Raw genomic sequence first — 23,597 nt, forward strand, 5'->3', positions numbered from 1 at the left:
ATGCCCAAAGATGTGTAGAGGATCAACTATTTTAGTTTTCTCAAACGCATAGGGTGATTTTTTTCCCCACAACATATTATTTCTTTATCATTCAAGTGTCTATTTTAAGATTAAATTGAGTACCGAGCTGAAATAATGTCCAAAATGCTTTATTTTTAACCCGTTTCACCAAACCCGAAAAATCTAAATATGATTTAAAGTGGCATAACTTTTGATGTAAACAACTCACAGAGACAAATGGACACATTATTCAATACAATTCTGACCCCAGAAATTGTTATTTGTCATGTTTTATAACATCTTGACCATCTGTGGTCAAAAAAAGAAAAAAAAGTTCATTTGACAGCGTTTTTATTATACTTAGCAGTCTGAAATAGGATTTATTTTAATCTTTTACTTCACCTATCCTGAACCTGAAGATATTTAAAATAGTTTCGAAGTTAACAAAACAAAGCAAATTAACTTAAATTTAAATAAATAAATAAATAACTACAGAAAAAATCCAAAAAGGTCCAAAAAGTTGACTGAATTTTGGGGCTTGGCAGTTGGCAGTTGGTGGTCGTCGGTTGGTACCTGCAGATTGCCATCTCCCACTGCTCTCTCTTTTGGAAAAATTTCAGTAAGTATTTGAAAATATAATTGAGATATACCTTTGTAGTCATAACTTAAAGTGATTTTTCAACAGTTTTTACTATAATCACAGGCTTTCGGAAATCGAACCTGTATTCTTGATTAGCAGTGTTGGTAGCTTAGTTGGTAGCTACTAGCTAAAGGTTCTTTTTTTTTTTTTTCAGGCTCAATACTTCATACATACTTACCAAGGGGAAAATTAAACATTGTAACACAGCTGAAGTGCCTCCAAAGAGGATCCGTTCCCTAACACGTATTTTACATGTCTCAACTCTTTCTGAGTATGGTAATTTTACAACACTCAACACATGCAGGTGGGGAGGGCAAGCAAGAAGCTATCATATCTAAACAGTATATGAGATATGAGACTCTGTGAAGACGTCAGTTCACCATACCACATGAGGGATATTTGTGAACAGGTTCCATTGAAATTAGAGGACTTGTCTTTGGATACAATTGGCTATCACCAATAATGCTATAAAAACTTTACAGGGAAAATACACTCACCTAAAGGATTATTAGGAAAACCATACTAATACTGTGTTTGACCCCCTTTCGCATTCAGAACTGCCTTAATTATACGTGGCATTGATTCAACAAGTATGAATCTCCATAATGATAGGATAGCATCTTGCATTTGATGGAGATTTGTGGGATGCACATCCAGGGCACGAAGCTCCCGTTCCACCACATACCAAAGATTGGGTTGAGATCTGGTGACTGTGGGGGGCATTTTAGTACAGTGATCTCATTGTCGTGTTCAAGAAACCAATTTGAAATGATTCGAGCTTTGTGACATGGTGTATTATCCTTCTGAAAGTAGCCATCAGAGGATTGGTACATGGTGGTCATAAAGGGATGGACATGGTCAGAAACAATGCTCAGATAGGCCGTGGCATTTAAACGATGCCCAACTGGCACTAAAGGGCCTAACCACCACCACCACCACCAGCATGCACAGTGGTAACAAGGCATGATGGATCCATGTTCTGATTCTGTTTACGCCAAATTCTGACTCTACAATCTGAATGTCTCAACAGAAATCGAGACTCATCAGACCAGGCAACATTTTTCTTCAACTGTCTTCAGTCTTCAACTGTCCAATTTTAGTGAGCTCATGCAAATTGTAGCCTCTTTTTCCTATTTGTAGTGGAGATGAGTGGTACCTGTTGGGGTCTTCTGCTGTTGTAGCCCATCCGCCTCAAGGTTGTGCATGTTGTGGCTTCACAAATGCTTTGCTGCATACCTCGGTTGTAACAAGTGGTTATTTCAGTCAAAGTTGCTCTTCTATCAGCTTGAATCAGTCGGCCCATTCTCCTCTGACTTCTAGCATCAACAAGGCATTTTCGCCCACAGGACTGCCACATACTGGATGTTTTTCCCTTTTCACACCATTCTTTGTAAACCCTAGAAATGGTTGCCCGTGAAAATCCAAGTAACTGAGCAGACTGTGAAATACTCAGACCGGCCCATCTGGCACCAACAACCATGCCACGCTCAAAATTGCTTAAATCACCTTTCTTTCCCATTTTGACATTCAGTTTGGAGTTCAGGAGATTGTCATGACAAGGACCACACCCCTAAATGCATTTAAGCAACTGATAATCCTTTAGGTGAGTGTAGATTGTTTACAAGTGTCAAAGGCTTCTACAGTATGGTAACTATTGACGCTACTGTCATCCAAAATGTCCAACAAATCAGTGTTAGCAGAGAGCATAGGCTCTTGCTGGCGTTTAAACATGCAAACAGTTTCATAAAAATGACACTAGCCTACTCTTCAAATACAGTTTTTCCAAACGTGTTTATTATTTTAGGCAGTCATTATCACGATAATCCATGTCCAAGAGTCAATTTCCTCGGATGAGATGGTTTTTATTCGTTACTTATTTTATACGATGCTATAAACACACACTGACCTCAATGAGCTTTTATTTTGTTACTACTGGTTATTGGCATTTTGAATTTGCATATTAGCTAAATATTTAGTTTCAACTGAAACATTTAGATTCAACATTTCGATTTAGGTTTAACATTTAGATTTAGATTTAACATTTAGATTTAGCATTTAGATTTAACATTTAGATTTAGCATTTAGATTTAACATTTAACATTTAGGTGTAACATTTAATATTTATATTTAACTATTTAAAATATATCTAAGTTGACAAATATTGTTGTAAATGTGCCAAAAGATGTTGAATTGTTTGAAGCTAAATGTGACAAAATGTTGCTGTTATTTTCAGCGTGAGCCGCTTTACAATCCGCGCCCCATATGTATGAAAGACGAAAACAAAGGAGCTTTAAAAAACGCAGATGCGGTTTTCGCCTCAGACACGGAGGTCTTAACGGACTCATTTAACGTTACTGAACGGTAGAAGTACTTTTAACATATTGTCCGTGGATGTCTTTTGTCATATTTACATAAGATTTTACATTATCTGCACTTTTTGAGGTGTTAATAGATTGTTATGGTTACACTCATGGGTAACACTTTAGAATATGGTTTCTTACTTACTACATAACTAATAAGGAATTATTGAAGAACTAACAGGTAATTTTTCACTAACACTTAACTCACTACTGTTAACTACTAAGCAAGATATGTTAATTAAACAATTTTATTTAAGAACTTTATTAATTTAAAATTTTATGATTATGTTAAGTAACAGTTAGCTAATCAATAACTAATGAATTATGTCATTCCTACTGAAGAACTACTATTAATTATCTATTAGTTAGTGTTCAAGAAAAATAACTATGAAGTAACTACTAATGAACAGTTATACACAATTTCATTGAATTGTGACCCTTTCATATAAAAGATATTAGCAGTTGTAGTAGTATAAAATGCAATATTAATAAATGCAATACATTTTACAGAGGTTTTGCCAGTGTAGTGAATTGTTTTGTGAGTGTGTTTTTCAAGAAATCAGCTTCCAGTAGGATAATTACCTTAGTTTTTATATTTTATATATAGTACTGTATGTGTGCCTCATCAGCATATACCACATGACCATTAATTCAATTTCGTTATGTAAGGCAAAGCCTGAGGAAAAGTGAAAATACAGGTAACCAATTAGTTATTAATAAAGAATTATCAAATAATTCTGCAGGACTTATTTCAAACCTAAAACAGTAGGCCTATTATAAAGTGAAAATATTGGAAACCCATTAGTAATTAATAAAGAATTATTAAATAGTTCCTCAATAATTAGTTAGAACCTGAAACAGTATTCTAAAGTGAAAACATAGGGAACCCATTCGTAATTAATAAATAATTATCAAATAGTTCTGCAGGACTTATTTCGAACCTGAAACATTAGGCCTATTCTAAAGTGAAAATATTGGGAACCCATTAGTAATTAGTAAATAATTATTAGATAATTCCTCAAGAATTACTTAGAACCTGAAACAGTATTCTAAATTGAAAACATAGGGAACCCATTAGTAATTAATAAATAGTTATCAAATAATTCTGCTTTATTAAGACTTATTTCGAACCTGAAACAGCAGGCCTTTTCTAAAGTGTAATTATAGTGCTCCCCTTTAGTAATTAATAAATAATTATCAGATAATTCATATTTTATTCAATTTTAATTTAAACTAATTTAACAAACATTTTATAATCAAAACATATAGAAGCAAACAAAATGCATATTTCATTTCCATTATAGGCTAATAAGTGGACTTTAACAAAGTTGCTACTGTAGTAGTACTTTGTACTTGTCCTTTTACTCAAGTAACTTTGAAAATGAATATAACCTACTTATAATTTTACTGTAGTAATATTTTATTGGGGTATCTGTACTTTTACTCAAATACTTGATTTGTGGGCCGCAGCCTGATATTATAGTGATTATTTGCGTATAAACTGTTCATTAGTTGCTACTTCATAGTTATTTTTCTTCAGTAGGTGTGACAGAATTCATTAGTTATTGATTAGCTAACTGTTACTTAACAGAATCATAAAATTATATTACACACTGATTAGTTAACACATCTTCCTTAGTAGTTAACAGTAGTGAGTTAAGTCTTAATGAATAATCACCTGTTAGTTCTTCAATAGTTCCTTATTAGTTATGCAGTAAGTAAGAAACGGATATGTTAATTTGACATCTTATTTTTTGCGGTTAAACTGAATGTATGTTAGTCTCCTAAAGGAAACGGCATTGTGTAGTAAAGACTAGCATAATTATTTTGAGGCCATTGAAGTGGTAATTGTTAAAAGTATGTGTTGCATGTAATATTTCAGACTTGCCAATTTCCTGTCTTCACTGTGTCTGCGCTGAAAGTTAAAGACACAGAAGCTGTTTGTGTGAGAGTCACAGAATGTGTGAGGAGGAGGAGATGTTCTCAGGTTCTTCTGAAGAGAGGGAAAGACGGGTTTAAGGCAAGTAAACTTCAGAATTCTGTCAAGTTATCTTTATTTTTACTAAGACTAAAATAATGTTTGTTTTTTTAGATGTTGAAACCAGGGTTATTTTTTTTTTTTGAAAATTAATGTTTCTGTTGTGTCCTGCCTGTTTACTTCACATTTTGAAGCAACAACAGTGTGATTATATGTTCATATTTTATTGAAACCATTAATGTCCCTCTTTGCAGAACTCACAGAAGACACAGAAGTCTGCTTGTGTGAGGAGGTGGTTTTCTCAGCTTCTTTGGAAGAGAGGGAAAGTTTAATAGTTATGTTATACATAGTTTAAGGAAAGTAAACTTCATAATTTCATGTTATCAGTTGTAGTTTTTTTTTTTTTTTTACTAAGAGTAAAATAATGTTTGTTTTTGTAGATGTTAAAAGCCAGAGACATGTGATCATTCTTTGGAGATTTTATGTAAGTTATTTGTAGAAAATAAATGTTTCTGTTGTCTCCTGTCGGTTTACTTCACATTTTGATGCAACAACAGTGTGATTACGTACTCGTTTCATTAAAACCATTGATGTCTGTGTTTTTTATTGCAGAATGCAAACCAACTTTGGAGTTGTCTGATTTGGAGAGTTATCATTCTTGGTCTTCCCTCTTAAAGGTAAAGTTCACACAAAAAATCATTTAATTGCCCTCATGTCATTCCAAACCTATAAGACTTTAATATATTGAAATTAATATATTTTTTATTTTCTCATAATTTTGTTATTCCATTTATAGTCTAGATAATCAGTATTTTCAAGCCTCATAAATACAGAGTTATTACAGAAGTAATTCATTCCGATATTTATATATGAATAAATATTATGATAGCAAACATGTATGTTCAAGATAAAATACTGGTCTCCCAGACTAGCAATGGAGGACACAAATTAAGAGAATATTAAATATATTCATTTGTTTTCCAAAAATGAGCAGAGTTTGTATGGGTCTGGAACAACATGGGGGAGAGTAAATTATGACCATTTTTATTATTTGGTGAACTAAACCCTTTGAAGAGCAGCCATCTACGTACATGCACAGTAAAAAAACATTGGGTTGTTTTTTTAACCTAACCGTTGGGTTACACATATTGGGTCAATGTGTTGGTTTCTCTTAAAATTTGTAGGGTAATTTCTTTTTTTCGTCGTTGGGTTATTTTGAGTTATAACCCAACTGTTGGGTTAAATGTGTTGTTTCCCGCTTCACTCCGTTCAAATTTTAACGGTCCAGTCAGAGACTCAGCGCGGACATCAGTGGCAGTCTGCCTGATTATGAAGGGTAAGTAACTGTTAATATAATCGTATGATGTATATAACTGTTATAACATTAAGTAATGTGTCTGATACGTTATTATTATTTTTTATACGTTAAAAAAGTTTTACGTTACGATTTTTACGTTTGTTTCCCCCAGACAATCAGATTGATTATAAATGAATGCTATTCCTGTTTGTTCGCCAGCATTTATACATTAAAAGATTAGCTGCAAAACTTTTTAGACAAGTATTACTTAAAGTTAATAAAAATGTGTGGTGAAATGTGAAAGTTTGATGAAATCATTAGAATTAGGCTAGAAAAGCCGCACGGACCATTTATCGAATCGGACCAGCGAAAGAAGCTGCTGCGCGAGCGGAGCTCACACACATCAGTCATGCGACAGACAACAGACTCCGTGAGAATCGTTTGAATGAACCTGCAATTTTCTGCTATAAAAGTTCAAAACCCAGATGAAAGAAAAGTGTGCAGTTATTCAACAAATGTTCAATACTTTATGAACTCTGTAGCTGTTTTTTGCCATCCTTTTCTGCATTTCTTCTTACATGTTACTTTTTGACTTTTCTCTTGTTTTTAATTTATATTTTCCTTTTGATAATAATTTGTGTGTAAAAGTGATATTTAAAATGAACAATATTTTTAGGTTTAATGCCTAGCTCAATTTGGTTTCATTTTAATGTAGCAATGCAGTGTTTCCCACAACCTTAAACTCAATTGGTGGTGGCACTCCAGACTTCATTTTCTTCCAGCAGGAGGCGCTAAGAGCAGGAGAGGTAAGGGTTTCTCCGGTAACGGCTGCAAAGCAGCGCTGAGCTCACAAACGCTGCCTTATCAAGCATTACATGTGAAATGAATTTGAACATTTTCTAAATACAGTAGTTTTTCTTCTGAAATACAGTGATAAACACCCGCTCTGGTTTTAGAAACCCTGCAATGTAGTCATTTTAAACCATAAAAAAGCAACACAGCAGGCTGGGTCAAACGTAATAACCCAACTGGTTGTGTTAAAATAACCCAGTGTTGGGTTCATCCCTTTTTGACCCAGCACTGGGTTGCCAAAATAACCAAAATTGGGTTGTTTTCAACCCAGCAGTTTTTAGAGTGTGTAGTTAATTAATGATAAGAGTATATATCCCAGCTCAAGGTTCAATACCCAGCAGTTGTCACAGATAACGCAGAATGAGTAAGTCATTGATTTGCTTCTCCATTCTTTTGGAGATTTTTTCAAACTGGTATTTGAACAGGTATTATTTTAACCATGGTTTGAATAAAGTATGTGTTGGTTTTGTATTTGTTGGTAGTAGTTAATAATTGTTTGGAATTGTTTTGAAACTTGTAGCTCCTAAGAAATTGTTGGATCAAGGTTCATTAGCAAGGTTCACAAGCTGATGGTAAAAAGTTTTCTGAAACTGTCTTTACAGCTGACAAAGAAGATTTACAGTTGACCACTGTCTCGTATGGGAATGAACAAGGTGTGGACAATCCAGCATTTGTTAAGGTAGGCATGAGGAAGTACTCTATAAAATGTTAACAAGTTTAAAATCTTTTTTTTCTTCTGTTCTTAGGAGGATAAATTAACAGATGACCTGAGAGACAGCGACAAAGAGGAGTCCGAGAAGGAGTCAAAATCATACCTAAGGTGTGGTTGTGAATCTAATCTGTAAATACGACATCGTTCAGATTCCATTGTCACATTATTTGGAAATGAGATTCTTTTGAAATGACAATGTCATACTATTTATGAAATATTAAAAAAAAAATGTAAATGTTTAGATTCTAATGATCAGAATTCTGTCAATCGTGCTGTAGGACTTAATATGTGCAAAATCTTTATGTATTCATTGTTCACCATAGCAAAGCATGCATACCCATTACTGCCACTGAAACCTTCTGCAAGACACACTCCAAAATAATCAAATACATTGCTTCGGGGATACTTGCTGCAGGTAACATATCTTCCCAGTTTTTAATTTAACGTGTTGATATGGTGAGTTGCTTTTCAAGTTAACAATGTTCAGTATGTTTTTGTGTTTTAAATTGTAGGTTATTTGGCATACTTCATTGCTGCGTGTTATTTAAACTTCCGAAGAGCAGTTGCTTTGGTTGTCCTCACTTGTCTGTGCGTGTTTATCATCGTGTGTGAATTGGTGAATAAGTTCAAGAGTGACAGCATAAGGAGGTTCTTCAAGCCTGTGCAAAGGTGTTTCAAATCCAATATCAGATGGATAAAATGGTGAGTTTGACACTTTAATATACTACTTTTCTAAGATTTATGATCTATTTTGAAAGTTTTTGCAAGACATCTTGGTCATACTTTATTTTAGGGTCCAATTCTCACTATTAACTATCCAATAACTAAGACTTTTGCCTCAATTGACTCCTTATTTGCTGCTTATTAATAGTTTATAAGGCAGTTGGTAAGTTTAGGGTATTGGGTAGGATTATGGATGTCTTGCATTATATGTACTTTATAAGCACTAATAAACAGCCAATATGTTAATAATAGACATGCTAATAAGCAACTAGTTATTAGTGTGAATTGGACCCTATACTAAAGTGTTACCAAAAAAAAAAAAAAACAGCAACATTGTGAAAAAATTTGAAATATATGCTTTATGTTGTAGTATATTTTAAAATGTAATTTATTCCTTTGATGGCAAAGTGTATGCTGACTTGCTGCTCAAGAAAATTATCATTATCAATGTTGAAAAAAGTTGTGCTGTGAATTTTTTTTGTGACATTCCAAATGTCACTACTGTTTTGATCATGGTAGTGCACCCTTGCTCAAAAAGTGTGTGTGGGGAGTGGGGGGGGGGGGGGGGGGGTCTAAATTAAGTGCATTTTACTTAAGTAAAATTATATGCCAGTGCAGTAATAAAAATAATGCAAGTGGAAAACAAGATTATTCTGTGTCTATTACTAAGTGCAAATCTACAGTAACTCCGCACTCCATCGACACATAAGGTTAAATACGACACATGTGAATAACGGCTTCAATGGTGTAGGCACTAATGTTTTGGGCACAGAAAAATAGCTTGTGATGTGATTGATTGGGTTAGAGTCCGGCTTTTGCCGAGTTCGTTCTTCTCGTTTTCCCATCACATGTCACATTAGAATTTATTTTCAATAAAGATGAACAAAATGTTCTAAAAGTGGAAGTAAAGTACCTAACGAGTGTTTAACAATGATGCAACCATTTATAATTGTAATACATATAATCATTTACAATCTGTTATTATTACATCCTGTCAATGTACAACAATACTGAGGTGCAAATGTATCTGCCAGTACAAAGTATAACTAGCATCTAATTATTAATTACAATTAGCCTGTTGCAAAGAACTGCTGCTTTTACATGGTAAATAGGATATATCTTGATTTTCACTGTACATTTTTTCTGTAAATAGCATCTAAAGCTACTTGCACTTAGCCTACTGTAAATATGATCTATCGCTAAGAAAGTATGTTAATTCCACTTAGTGTAAATAGCCACTGCTGTATTTTTCTTACTCTATTGGCAGATCATTTGTAAAATAAGAAAAATGTACTTCAAATATTATTAATTTTATTATTTTAGATATATTTTTTGCCCATGAGACACCATAACAATTAAAAAGCTATTAGTTCATTAATCTAACGTTCTGCCAGTTTTCACCTGTGATATTATAACAGTGATAAGAATTACATTACATTACATTGAGTCTGAAGTATGCAGACGGCTTTTTGGCGGGAGCTGTTGCCATGGTGAATCGTAATATCGGTGCTCGCTAGTTGTGGTGCACGCACTTAAAGCTGCAGTAGGGAACTTTTGTAAAAATATATTTTTTAAATTTTTTTTAAACCTGTCATTATGTCCTGACAGTAGAATATGAGACAGATAATCTGTGAAAAAAATCAAGCTCCTCTGGCTCCTCCCAGTGGTCCTATTGCCATTTGCAGAAAGTCATTCGCTCCCGGTAAAAAACAACCAATCAGAGCTGCGGTCCGTAACTTTTTTTGTGTTCAAAATGTAGAAAAATGTACATAATAAGCGAGTACATCATGAATCCATTTTCCAAACCGTGTTTTTAGCTTGTCCTGAATCACTAGGGTACACCTATAATAAGTGTTTATATTCAGACTATTTTAGATTGCTTTGGAGGTACTGCGGCGGAGTAACCCAGATTCTTCATAGACATAAACAGAGAGAAGTAGCTCCGGCTAAAATGTTCTTCCGCAAGACGCAAGCAGTTCTGTTTATTAACCGCTAGAGCGTCAAAAGTTCCCTACTGCAGCTTTAACTCGGAGTCAGTCAATTTAGAGTTGATTAAACCGACTCATTTCAGCTGTTCTGTAACCGAAAACTCAGAGTTTCCCATCTCAGGGTAAGTCAACTCACAGTTCAAGTTTAAACTCAGAGTTGGTTAAACCTCCTTAGTAAAATGGGCCACAAGTTGATCTCAAGGTGACTAAAAAGTATATATATAAATAAATACAAATGTAATAAATACATTAGTATGCTAAAAAAAAAGTCAAGCTGTAACCTAAAAATACGGAAGTTCTAAGCGGCCATGCATTATAATTTTTTTCCTTTTTGTTTTCTCGTTATAATGATTAATTGTTCTCGTTATCTCGACATAACGAAAGTTTGTTTTCTCGTTATAACGACATGACAGTTTTACTGTTGCTATAGTAACGAACTCAACTTTGACAGGCATCTGATGGACAACCATGCAGACGCTCTTACTGTAGCCTATATTTCAGCAAATTTTGCTTCGCCTAGGTAATAACGTCTACAATACTGTATATAAATAAAGGCTGATCAATAACTGTTGATTTTTCCAGAGACAGTACAACTAACGTTTAGTTTTTGTAATTAACATGTTTAAATGGCAACACCGCGAAATTAGAGCTGCTTGGATTAAACTCACTTTTCATTTTCCCTTTATTTGAAATAAAATTATATATAATTTGTAATTTGTAGTAGTCATTATATGATGTGGCAGATATCATGTGTGTTACAAGCTTCTGTTTGAAAAGAGCGTTCATGTGTACGTGTAGTGTATGTGTGTGTAGAAAAAACGATTACAACATTATAGAACAATTAAATTAATTGAATTAAATTAGCCGATGGATTTTACATATACATCACTTTTCTCATCAATATGGTTAACAATAAAGATTAGTAAAAAGGAAAAGAAGCCCGTCAGCCTACATCGTTAAATCCTGTCCTGCTGTAGATAAACAGAATACAGTGATGTCAACCTTGGTTTTGATAAGCAGTTATTTTATGACACAGAACGCGTTGGTGAAACTCATGCATCTAGCAGGAACTTAATACACAAAATATTCATATTGATTCAAGCATTTAACATTTATGAATTAATTAAATGTCAGTAATGAACAAGACTGCACAAATTGTAGGGATCACGAGGAAGGTCCACGTACAGTAAAGTGGACAGTGTACAACACCCCATCAGTTATATTCAGGTCTATAGTGCCACCTGCTGGCGCAGTTTTGTAACTTCTTAGAGAAAACTAAGTCGTTATAACGAGAAAACGAACTTCGTTATGTCAAGAAAACGAGAAAATTAATTTGTTATAACGAGAAAACGAACTTCGTTATGTCAAGATAACGAGACAATTAAGTCGTTATAACGAGAAAACAAAAAGAAAAAATATATATAATGCATGGCCGCTTAGAACTTCTGTATAAAAACTAATTCTGATAATTATAACATAATAAAAATAAAATGTGTTTTTTTTTTTCAGAAAATGCTTTTAATTGAAGAACAGTTCTTAAATTGGCAGAAGGCCAGAGACTATTTTAAAGGCTTACGGTTTCAGATAATGATTACTACACAGCATTACAAACTATCCGCACATTTTCAAGCCAAAAGTGAATGTGGTAGCTGAACGGTACATGTTTCGCCAGCGAGGACAACGTCGTGGTGAAACTAACTGATCAATATTTTGCGATGCTTAAGGAGCTAGCAGTTACATGTGAATTCAGGACCATGGAGGAAGAAGTAATCTGGGAACAACTCATTGGAAAAACTAATTCAACCTGAATATGGGAACGTTTACTACTAGAAGTGGACCTTACTTTAAAAAAAGGCTGTCACAATTGCTGGTCAAATAGAAACTTCGGTGGCCAAGGCCATGTTATGATCGAACCAGCAGACAACACAGTACAAATTATCCAAACATTGCGATATCAGCACAGCAAACTCAGCCACGAAACAGGGAGGAATGTACAAACATTACGAGGAGCAGCGGCACCACCACGAGTACACACTTCCCAAGGGAAAACATGCAACTGGTTTGGTTCCAGCATACTGATAACTTCCAAAAATGCCCTGCTGAAGAAGCTATCTGTAATGCATGTAAGAAGAGAAGGCATTTTGCTAAAGTGTGCCATGGACACAAACATGTAAGATTTCAATTCTTGACGTGACTTACTGTAGATAACGTGTATGGTTAAAATCGGTGCATGTGGAACCACACAGAATGTAAATTTAATGCTGGATACAGGAGCAGCAGTCATTGTGCACTCAGTATTTTCCTACTGCTACTCTCACAGAAGCAAAGCAGAATTTAATGAGTTATGGTGGACATACCTGTGTGGGCGATGTTTTACATTACACACACACCACAGTCCACTCAGAAGGTCTAATGCTGGGTACGCACCAAAAGATAATCGGGCTGATTTTGGGCCAATTTCCCCGTTTCCGACAATCCTAGCTATGTCCCTGTCGCAAAGGACCGTCTTTGAGACTGTCCAAAGCCAGGTGCTGTAGTCCGAGAGTTAGAGAGGAGTTTGGAAGGTATGGCATGACAAGATGGTTTTCGGTGCAAAATAGATAATTTAATAATCAGTGTTTGGAATAACGCAGTTTAAAAGAACGCGTTAGGTATCAACGTTATTTTTTCAGTAACAGGGTAATCTAACTGATTACTTTCCCCGTCGTTACAACGCAGTTAACATTACTGGACGTTAAATGCAGTCCGTTACTATGCATTGATTTAGTAAACTATGCAATCCGAACGGACCCCTGGCTCACACAGCGATTGAGGAGGTGGGTTAATAATGAGATAAGCGGTTATGATTGGCTAATGTAAAGTCATGTGTTTCATGGTAGCCAATCAGAGATGGTGTTTTTACACACATGCCAGCACACGCGCCAGCGGCACCAAACACACACACACACACACACACACGCGCGCGCGCGCGCGATGCAACAGCTAAACAGAGATTCGCAGCAGAAATGGCGAGTCAGGAGCAATCCGATGAAAAGTTGGCATTTTCAAGGTGGAGATATAAGCACTACTTCAAATTCTTTGTGGTCAAATGCACGAACGTAATGTGTACATGTAATGTGTGACACGCATCTACAAAGCTAGTGGCCAAAAACACTTTTTATACAAAGATAATACTTGAAGTGCAGGATAAAACTCTTGCTGTCTGTTGACGTGCAATAAATATCGAAAGTTATGTATGAACACCTGTCTTTTCTACTCCTTTCAACTGACTTGTGAAAACTGCTAAAAAAAATAATAATTCTTTGACATGTAGCAACTTTTTTTTTTCTTTACAGTAACGCAAATACTTACTTTCCCTGGAGTTACTTTTATTATAGAGTAATTCTGTTACTAACTTTTTTGGAACAAGTAGTGAGTAACTATAACTAATTACTTTTTTAAAGTAACGTTCCCAACAGTGTTAATAATTAGCCAAGGATAATCCGTGCAAATTACAAATTAATAATGATAAAAAAAACACCATGAATGCTAATGAAGCAGCACTAAAACCTTTGCAGATTAAACACAAAGGACAATTTCTGAAACGGCTCTCTATCAACAATAGAACATAATGTTGTACTCTAGTAACAGAGCAAACCATCAAACCCTCTCTTCAATAAGGAACACTCTGCTTATATACACAAACTTCCCGCCAAACAGAAATGGAAAGAACCATTTGCACCCAGTAACCTTTGTTTCAGTAATGTCTATTACAACAATGACATTAAAACAACCTCATCTTACCTAACCGAATAAATACAGTTAGTGCAGCTTAAGCAAAATAATGTTACAAACATACATTAAACATTAAACAAAACAAACATCACAATCCCAACCTAGGTTGCCTCCCTCCAGTTATGAAATATGGTATGACCGCTGCTATTATAAGCGCGTTCCGGGTTACGCGGCTACCGGAACTAGCAGAACAAAGCAAAGCAGACATCAACGGGTAAGTACAAACAGAGCTGTATCGTTTAAATTACAAATAAACTGTCTATAAAACCATTAGACTCTTTGTGATTGATTACACTTCAGCAAGTACTAAGAGTAAACCAAGAAATTGAACTTGCATGATGTTACTGAATGTATGAATTATGGAGTTGCAAATGTCCATAGTTAATTATAAAGGATGAAAAAATAAAATTGTAAACAAAGCGCTTAAAAATGTACTTGACAGACTAAATATAACAACATTTAACACTCACAGAGACATACCGAAATGGTGATGACGTCAATTACATAGGTTCGTCATCACAGTCCCAATCATCTTGATGGTTCTATAGATTATCTTATCAGATTTTCTCTCGGTGTGAGGTGTGTTAAGAGTGTCCGAACCTGATTGGAAGAATGTCGGAGCTGCCCCGATCGCAAATCGTAAATATTCAACATGTTTAATATTTACGATCAGAAATCCTGATGAGTGGGGGAACCCCAAGGACAAACGCACATGCTTTGGAGATTATCACGTGAAACTAAACATCCAATCAGAAACCCTGATGATGATGGAAGACGGAAGCAGTCATGGTGCAGCACAAGATGTGGACAGCAGAGATGAAGGATCAGCTTGTTGATTTGTGGCAACAGCACGAATGTTTATACAACATGTCATGTAAAAAAAATTTCCAAACACTATCATTGCAATTTCTTCATGCATATCATCCACCATACTTATTCTGAAGTCTTGCAAGATTTCCTGTGTTCACAGTCGAGACTCTGGTTGAACATCTGTTCATGTGTGGTGTGCTGTCTTTGTCACATCATGACACACCACACTATAGGAGCAAAATGGTTAAATCTAGGATTTTTTATCCTCATATTTGTGGTCTATCACATTTTGAAAATCTTATAAGATGTAAAATATATTTTGGTGTGTACCCAGCATAACCCAAAATCCAACATGAACATTCTCTCCAAGACGACTGTGTAGTAAGAGGCACACAGACTTGTAATACCAGAGACCTTGCATGCACAGTTCATTGCCTTGGCTCATGATACTCACCAAGGCATATTTCGAACCAAGCAAAGACCCAGAGAGCTGTACTGGTGGCCGGGTATGGATGCCCAAGTCGAGATGGCTATTACTGTATATCATACATTACATGTCAATCTCATGACAAGACAGTGGTCGTAGAGCAAAGTAAGTGTCATTCCAATGAGGATCTTTTGTTTGAGTGAAGCGGCTAGGTATTCCTCCTAAGCTGAAATCTGCATATTCCCAACCATTGAAAATTCTGGGAAAAACAGGCCCTTACACTTACAAACTGTCTGATGGACATGCTTGGAATTCTCGCATCTCACGCCTGTCTCTTGTGGAAAAGAGTAGAATGGAATACAGGAGCTGGCTAACTTTTATTATGACTGTACAATGCAACCAGTTTCAGTCGTTCAGCCTGAAAGACAGTTTACGGTGAGACCAGTACCAGCGTTGACTCAGGACTATGTGATGAACAAAACATTGTTCATTGATTTCACATGAATAGTATTTTATGTGGGAGAGTTATAAAGTAATAAAAATATATAGAGTGAAGTGATGTTTTATAATAAATGTTATTAATTTGTTGAATTCGGGGGAGAGGTTAACCTGTTAACTGTCACTCACGTTTTTGAAGATAGACATGAATGTGCATGATACAAATCTAAATTTTTATAATTCATGACTGAAAACATTTTGTAACATGATTTTGATGTACCATTTACATGGTAATGCAATGTATGATTTTAAAATGGGTTTTGAAGGATGAATTTTGAGATTTTGTGTTTTCAAGTGATATATAACTTCTGATGATTTCTAAAATGTGATAGAGAAAAAGGCAACGAGGAAGTCTTTTTTTTAAACAAAGGTCAAAGCTCCTTTTGTAATGTAGATTTCTGAGGGTGCACTCTTGTCATAAATTCATCTATTACTTTTCCTACATAATGTTTAACAAAAAATATTGGTAAAATATATATTTGGGAGTCTTAGACCTTTCCAACGATATATAGTTTGTCAAGATTAGATTAGATTTGATTGTAATATAGTATAGTCAACGTAGGCGTCCCGTATACGGGACGGGGTGACATTTAACAGGTTAAGTCATGTTTGACATGTTGGTACTATTCTGTTGAAACATTGGTACTATTATGCAATGTGTTGTGTTCCCTGGAAATTTTTGTTGTTGTATATCAGTGATTCCCAACCAAGTTCATGGAGGCCCCCCAACACTGCATGTTTTCCATGTAACCTTAATCAAACACACTGCATGTGAGATGCAAAATGGGCAGTGCTGCGGGGCCTCCAGGAACGTGGTTGGGAACCACTGTTGTACAGAACATAAGATAAAGTATAATTGTTTAAAAGAGAGTGAGATGCAGTGTCGCCAACTGTCCTGTGGGTTGCACTAGTGGGATGTTTTTTGTAAACTAAAGGGCTAACAAGAAGTAGTTCAGTTTTGGAAATAAAGAAGATGTCTTCATAAGTTACCCATTCACTTGCGTTTGTCTAAACTAAGACATAACACTTGGTCTGTTAAGATGCTATATGTCAGGGTTATTCAAATCTTGACCTGGAGGGCCAAATGCAGTGCAGAGTTTGGCTCCAACCCTGATCAAAATCACCTGCCTGTGATTTTCTAATGATCCCAAAAACATTGATTAGCATGCTCAGGTTTGTTTGACTAGGGTTTGAGCCAAACTCTGCACCTCAATGGCCCTCCAGGGCAAGATTTAAATAGCCCTGCTTTATGTGTTTGATTACTTATGCTTGTGTAGTACAGTGTTCCACAGAGGACAAAAGTGTTCAGCCTCACCTCATTATCATCAGTCAAAACAATACAAATGCAAAATTTGAATTCATGAGTATATAACGGTATTCACGATATAGCAAAATCCATATCGTGAAACAACATAATAATGGTAGTCATGTTCATACCTGTATAGCACCTACCCCTTATTGAGGCTCCTTGAAGCTATTCAAAGTCAGAGGACATGAGGGGTAGAGGGAAGTTTAGGCCTCTGCAATAAATGCATGGGTGAAGGCCACCATCTTTTTGCCCCCAAAGAAAACCCCCTCCCCAGCAGGGGAGGTTGGGGGCCTGATGAACGCTGTAGGGAGGGCTTTCTCAATATAACTGGACAATGAAAATGAAAAAATAGAGCCTCTTATATTAGTCGGAATAGTGCCTGGAAGCAGATTGATGACACAATCGTATTACCGATAAGGTGATACTCCTCCACTCGAGGTGGCAATCGCACTCCCTGTCCTCCTTACCTTTACAGACCTTCACTGCTTCTGCATAAGTTACTTTATGCTCAGTCTTGTATTTTTGGATCTTCCTTTAATTTGTACCTCACATCCTCCATATGCTGCACTGTGAGCACCTCCACAGTTGCAGTATTTAAATCCATTCACCTCTGTGCATTTATCATAATCATGTTCACCTCCACATTTTGCACATCTTACCTTCCCCCGACACACTGCAGCCACATGTCCTATTCGTTGACATTTAAAACATCTCAATGGCATTGGTACATACACTGTTACTGGGTAACTCATATATCCCATTTGAACCTTTTCAGGTATTTTCCCTTCAAATGTCAACAAGACACTCAAGCTTTCCTGTCTCTTTCCTTCTATCATCTTATACAGGCTTCTCACGATTCTAATCTTACCTCCTCTTATATTATCATGTATTTAATCAGTGGATATGTATGTTGGAATACCAAATTTTACACCTTTTTCCCCCTTTCCTACTCCAAACTCTTTGGTTGTGACCTTTTCTCCATTCATTTCTTTAATATTCAGTAGTTAGTTTTTCTGCCCAATATCTTTCAATATGATCAGAACTCTCCCTTGACCCAAACACTTGACAATCCAAAACAAATGACCCAATGATTTTATCGATCACCTTGGATAGTCCTATTGGATACAAATGTGTTCCTGTACTCTTTTCAAATGTCAGCATACTTTTGTGTCCATTCTCCTTAACATTTTGTAAATTTTGTTCTCTTATTATTTCTTGTTTTCTTTTGTATGTTTTATTGTTTTATCCTGCATTGATTCCATCATATCTTCACTATCCTCCTGATCCTAAGCATACGTTATGGATTCTTTTTTTATTACTTTTCCCCGAATATATTTCCGTAAATCCTTCCCTGTCCTCCATTATCGATACCTCAGAATCTTCATCCATGACTGCTAAACAGCAACACCAGCCTCTCCTTCTTCCCACTCATTAATTTCTCTTCGAGAATAATCTTCAAAAGCCACAAGTCGACCTCGCTGCGCCCTTCGCTCGTGCATTTCCGAACTGTCACTCTTCTCCAGTTTGAGCAAAGTACTTAGGAGGAGGGTGGCTTATATACTCAACCAGGAACAAGGCACAGATGACAACTATTAGACATAATGACAGAAACTGAAATCCAACAAAAGTGGCCAGAATTAAGTCGACAACCTTGACAATGTATCTCTGTATGTTGCAGGGTGTTCATTGTTATTGTGGTAGGACTGCTGGTGGCATGGCTGGCAATCGATACACGAAAGCGCCCAGAGCAGCTCATCTCTTTTGGTGGTGTCTGTCTGTTCATTATTGCTATATTTCTCTCCTCTGCACACAGAACCGCAGTGAGTAATAAAACACACATTCCTGCACACATGCTTTATTAAACATGCTTATCTCAAAAGGTATTTTTGTGACTTTGGATTTCCTTCAAACCTTATCAGACTGTTGAGGATACACCTATCACTTCCCAATAATGAGACAGTTGTAGATGCTAAATGAACATGGTTTAAATTTGTGTGCTTGTTAATCAAAATGTTTGCATTGAATTCTGATTAGGTGAACTGGAGGACAGTCTTCTGGGGACTCGGTTTACAGTTTGCAATTGGCCTGTTTGTCATTAGGACAGAGCCTGGTCTTATAGCATTTGAATGGCTTGGAAAGCAAGTTCAGGTATAATATAAAACATGATTATTATGATTTTTATTAAATTAGAAAAATGCAAAACCGGAGAATTTTCCCAACATTTGAACACCTCTGTATTGTGTAAACTAATATAATATCCATCATACTTGAAAGATATCTCTCTAAATGAAGTTAATGTGTTGCAGTCTGGTAACTTATAAAAAAAAAAAAAACCAATAATGGTTGATTATTTAAACGGCAGGAGAGAAAGAATTTGATATGGATGCCAAGTTCTAAATCATGTCTGTCTGACTTTTTTAGATATTTCTGGACTACCCAAAAGCTGGTTCATCATTTGTGTTTGGACACCTCATTGACAACATATTTGCTTTCCAGGTAAGTAAAGGCACATACTAGACATGAAATGCATGGATGGGTTTATTTTTACTATTGAATGTTGCTCAATACTCACAGACTCTGCCTATAGTGGTGTTCTTCAGCAGTGTAATGTCAGTGCTGTACTACATGGGTGTGATGCAATGGATCATCACAAAGGTAAAAGCGAAACATTCAGTCTTGTATTTATTTAACCTATGAGACTTTCAAGATATGTACTTCATATGGATATATTAATAATGTATTTTCCTATGCCAAGATTTCCTGGGTAATGCAGGTAACGATGGGAACCTCATCTACAGAGACTCTCAGTGTGGCAGGGAACATATTTGTTGGTCATGTAATATTATATTTTCATTATTTCTATAATTATTTGTAATTTTATATATAATATAATATTATATAATATTATATATTTTTTATTTTTTTATTAAAAAAAAATCAGACAGAGGCACCACTTTTGATTCGTCCTTATTTAAAGGACATGACTAAATCTGAGATTCATTCTGTGATGACTGGAGGATTTGCCACCATTGCAGGAAGTGTTATGGGTGCATTCATCTCATTTGGGGTACGACAACATGTACTTATTATTATAACATTCTTCCATTAAAAGTTAGATTGTTTAGTTCTTTAGTTTGCAGTTTGTTAATTTCTCTAAGGGATGTAAATCTCCTCTACACAGATTGATGCCTCATCTCTGATTTCTGCATCAGTGATGGCTGCTCCATGTGCTTTAGCCATCTCCAAATTGTCCTACCCTGAAACTGAAAAGAACAAGTTCACATCTAAGAGTCAGATTAAAGTTGATGGCGGGTGGGTTCTCCTGTTGAATATGAACTTTAGGATTCAAAATATTGTTTGTTGCATGTTAAAATGCTTTTGGGTGTGTGTGTGGTCAGTGGTGAACAGAATGTCTTGGAAGCTGTCAGCGGTGGTGCCTCTGCATCGATAGGACTTGTGGCCGACATTGCTGCTAACTTGATTGCTTTCCTTGCCATTTTGGACTTCATAAATGCTACTCTGAGATGGTTGGGAGGCATGGTGGGATACCCAGATGTCACTTTTGAGGTGTGTATTATCCAATCCTGTGTGGATTTTTTGATGTTCAACATCATTTATATACATGTAAATATATATGTGTGTATTACAATTAAAAAAAAAGTTTGGGGACTTTTTTTCTTCTTCTTGTGCTTAGTGTGGGCTGCATTTATCTGAGTAAAAAATTAAATTTTCTGAAATATTAATACAATTTAAAATAACTGTTTTCTATTTTGAATTTATTTTAACCCTCTGAAGTCGATTAATGCGTATACGGTCATGAGGCATTTTCTCCTGATAACCCCTAAAAGAGATTAAATTACACTTTCAGTTGAACCCAAGTCACTGAACCCAAGTCATGTGATGGCAAAACTGAATTTTCAGCAGCCATTACTTCAATCTCCACAAAACATTTCTATTTGAAATAGAAATACTTTGTAAAATCATAAATGTTTTCACTATCACTTTTGTTTTAATTAATTTATCCTTATGCTCTATACAAATATTATTTTCTTTTCGAAAAAAAAAAAACTTACTGCCTCAAACTTTTGAATGATAATGTACTTGCATATTACATCAAAAGGAAGGAGTCATAATCATAATCATTAATTTTTAAGAGTTGTTACCTTCATCTCCTCAGTTGATCTGCTCTTACGTGTTTATGCCGGTGGCCTTCATGATGGGAATTCCATACCAGGAGTCTTTTACAGTGGCTGAACTTATTGGCACTAAACTCTTCCTCAATGAGTTTATAGCCTATGAGAAGCTGTCAGTGCTCAAAAACAACAGACTTAATGGCATTTTAGAAGATGGTGTAGATAAAAATTGGCTCTCAGTAAGTATTTATGCAATGTCTCATCAAAATACACAGTTAATAAACATAATAAATAATCAAATGCATAATCTGAAAAGTATGTTGTCCAAACTACTTACAGATTCGATCAGAAATCATCTGCACCTATGCACTGTGTGGCTTTGCTAATTTCAGCTCTCTTGGTATTATGATTGGAGGCCTGTGTGAGTATCTAATCAAAGCACTTGTATGAAGTGTGCTTTAATGATTTAAGTGCTAATAATGTCTTTATTACTTCTTATCACCATTGTTCAGTATCACCTATTTTTGTAACATATCATTTACTGATTTGTTTTTAATTATTATTATTCCATAGCCTCTATTTGTCCACAAAAGAAGGGTGTCATATCTACTTTAGTGCTCAGAGCCTTGTTCACAGGCACATGTGTTTCCCTGGTCAATGCCTGTGTTGCTGGTAAGCAATATGTATTTATTAAAAACACAATAATTTATCATTAATAATTAAGCATACGTTTATATTAAAAGCAGCTTCCATTACACATTAAATGGATAGTCTCAATGAAGCCTTGCTCAAAAACAGAACAGTGATGGCTTATGAATTGTCCTTCGACAGGTTCAAACCTTTAAACTAATATGAGTAACCCCCCATCTGGTGGTTTTGATTAAATACAATCTGATATTAAGTTAAGTATAGCTTTGTTCTCCCTGTAGGTATACTTTTCGTTCCTCCGTTGGACTGTGTGGATCTGTTTCAAAATGCAGACTTCAATAATAGTATACCTAACATTGAAACTTGCTGTCATGATCTTTTCAAAAGGTAAGGAAAGAGAATATTTTGCACTGATTGTAGTGATCTGAAAGCACTCTGGATTGAATTGTTTAAAGGAATAGTTTACCCAAGAATAAAACTGTATCTGAAAATATACTCATCCTTAGGCCATCCAAAATGTAGATGAGTTTGCTTCCTCATCAGAACAGATTTGGGAAAAACATTTTTTTAGCATCACATCGCTTGGATCCTTTGCAGTGAATGAGTGCCATCAGAACGAGAATTCCAAGCTGATAAAAACATCACAATAATCCACAAGTAATCAACATGACTCCAATACTTCTAACTTTTAACTTTAAACTGTTGATTAAAACAAAAATTTGAGTCCTCTATCGTAATATTGCTTTCCTCAGTGAAAATTGTTTTTTATTTTTTTATTCCGAGAAATATGCACAGATCAAACACTGTTTACAAGCGAAAACAGTTCTAAACGATTATGTTGTTGTTGGATTTTGGACTGGAGTCTTGTGGATTAGCAGATTAATTGGAGATTATTGTAATGTTTTTTCAATGAGCTGCATGTACAGTCCTCTTTCTGACTGCACCCATTCACTGCAGAGGATCCATTGCCTAAGGAGGAGTACTTTTTTTCTTTTTAAGTTTTGGGTGAACTGTTCCTTTAATCAGTAAAATATTTATTTATACTGCATCAGTATAAAATGTTTGTTTGTCTGCAGCACTATCAACAATGGAACAATTTATTTTGAGGGCTCCTGGAGTGAAGTGAAAAATGCAACAATTTATTTAGCAAACTGTTGTGGTCTCTGTCAGGAAACCTGTTTGCCTGAAGTTTGTCCAAATGGGTAACGATACAACAATGCAGAAAACAGCTCTATGACATTATTAAATTCACACATTTTGTAAGTTAATATGATATGTATCTGCAAAGTATGTTTGATTTTATTTGGTCATACAGCCATTCATACATAATTTCTTTATAGATGTAACAGTGTGATATTATAATGCATGTGCAAGTATTTTTATGTTCTGTAAATGCTGTAAAAATTATCATCAAATTGGTGTTCTTCTATCTTATGTAAATGTTATAA

General features: G+C 35.4%; 1 protein-coding gene across 1 annotated transcript; it reads left to right on the forward strand.

Annotated features, from left to right (window-relative positions):
- The first annotated feature begins 7,459 nt into the window (after positions 1-7,459).
- Positions 7,460-23,382, forward strand: LOC113091624 (sodium/nucleoside cotransporter 2-like). Its single transcript, XM_026257199.1, has 18 exons — positions 7,460-7,491; positions 7,730-7,806; positions 7,874-7,947; positions 8,163-8,254; positions 8,352-8,541; positions 19,047-19,188; positions 19,403-19,516; positions 19,790-19,864; positions 19,943-20,023; positions 20,124-20,204; positions 20,310-20,435; positions 20,550-20,680; positions 20,767-20,935; positions 21,546-21,740; positions 21,841-21,922; positions 22,075-22,173; positions 22,431-22,536; positions 23,226-23,382. The coding sequence occupies exons 1-18, from the start codon at positions 7,488-7,490 to the stop codon at positions 23,353-23,355; spliced, it is 1,968 nt and encodes a 655-aa protein (XP_026112984.1). The 5' UTR covers positions 7,460-7,487; the 3' UTR covers positions 23,356-23,382.
- The last annotated feature ends 215 nt before the right edge of the window (positions 23,383-23,597 follow it).

This window comes from Carassius auratus, unplaced genomic scaffold (genome assembly GCF_003368295.1).
Source record: "Carassius auratus strain Wakin unplaced genomic scaffold, ASM336829v1 scaf_tig00214259, whole genome shotgun sequence".
Lineage (NCBI taxonomy): Eukaryota > Metazoa > Chordata > Actinopteri > Cypriniformes > Cyprinidae > Carassius > Carassius auratus.

Coding starts and splice junctions, on each gene's coding strand:
- LOC113091624 (XM_026257199.1), top strand. Junction 20,436..20,549: donor GTGCATTCATCTCATTTGGG/GTACGACAACAT, acceptor TCCTCTACACAG/ATTGATGCCTCATCTCTGAT. Junction 20,681..20,766: donor CAGATTAAAGTTGATGGCGG/GTGGGTTCTCCT, acceptor GTGTGTGGTCAG/TGGTGAACAGAATGTCTTGG.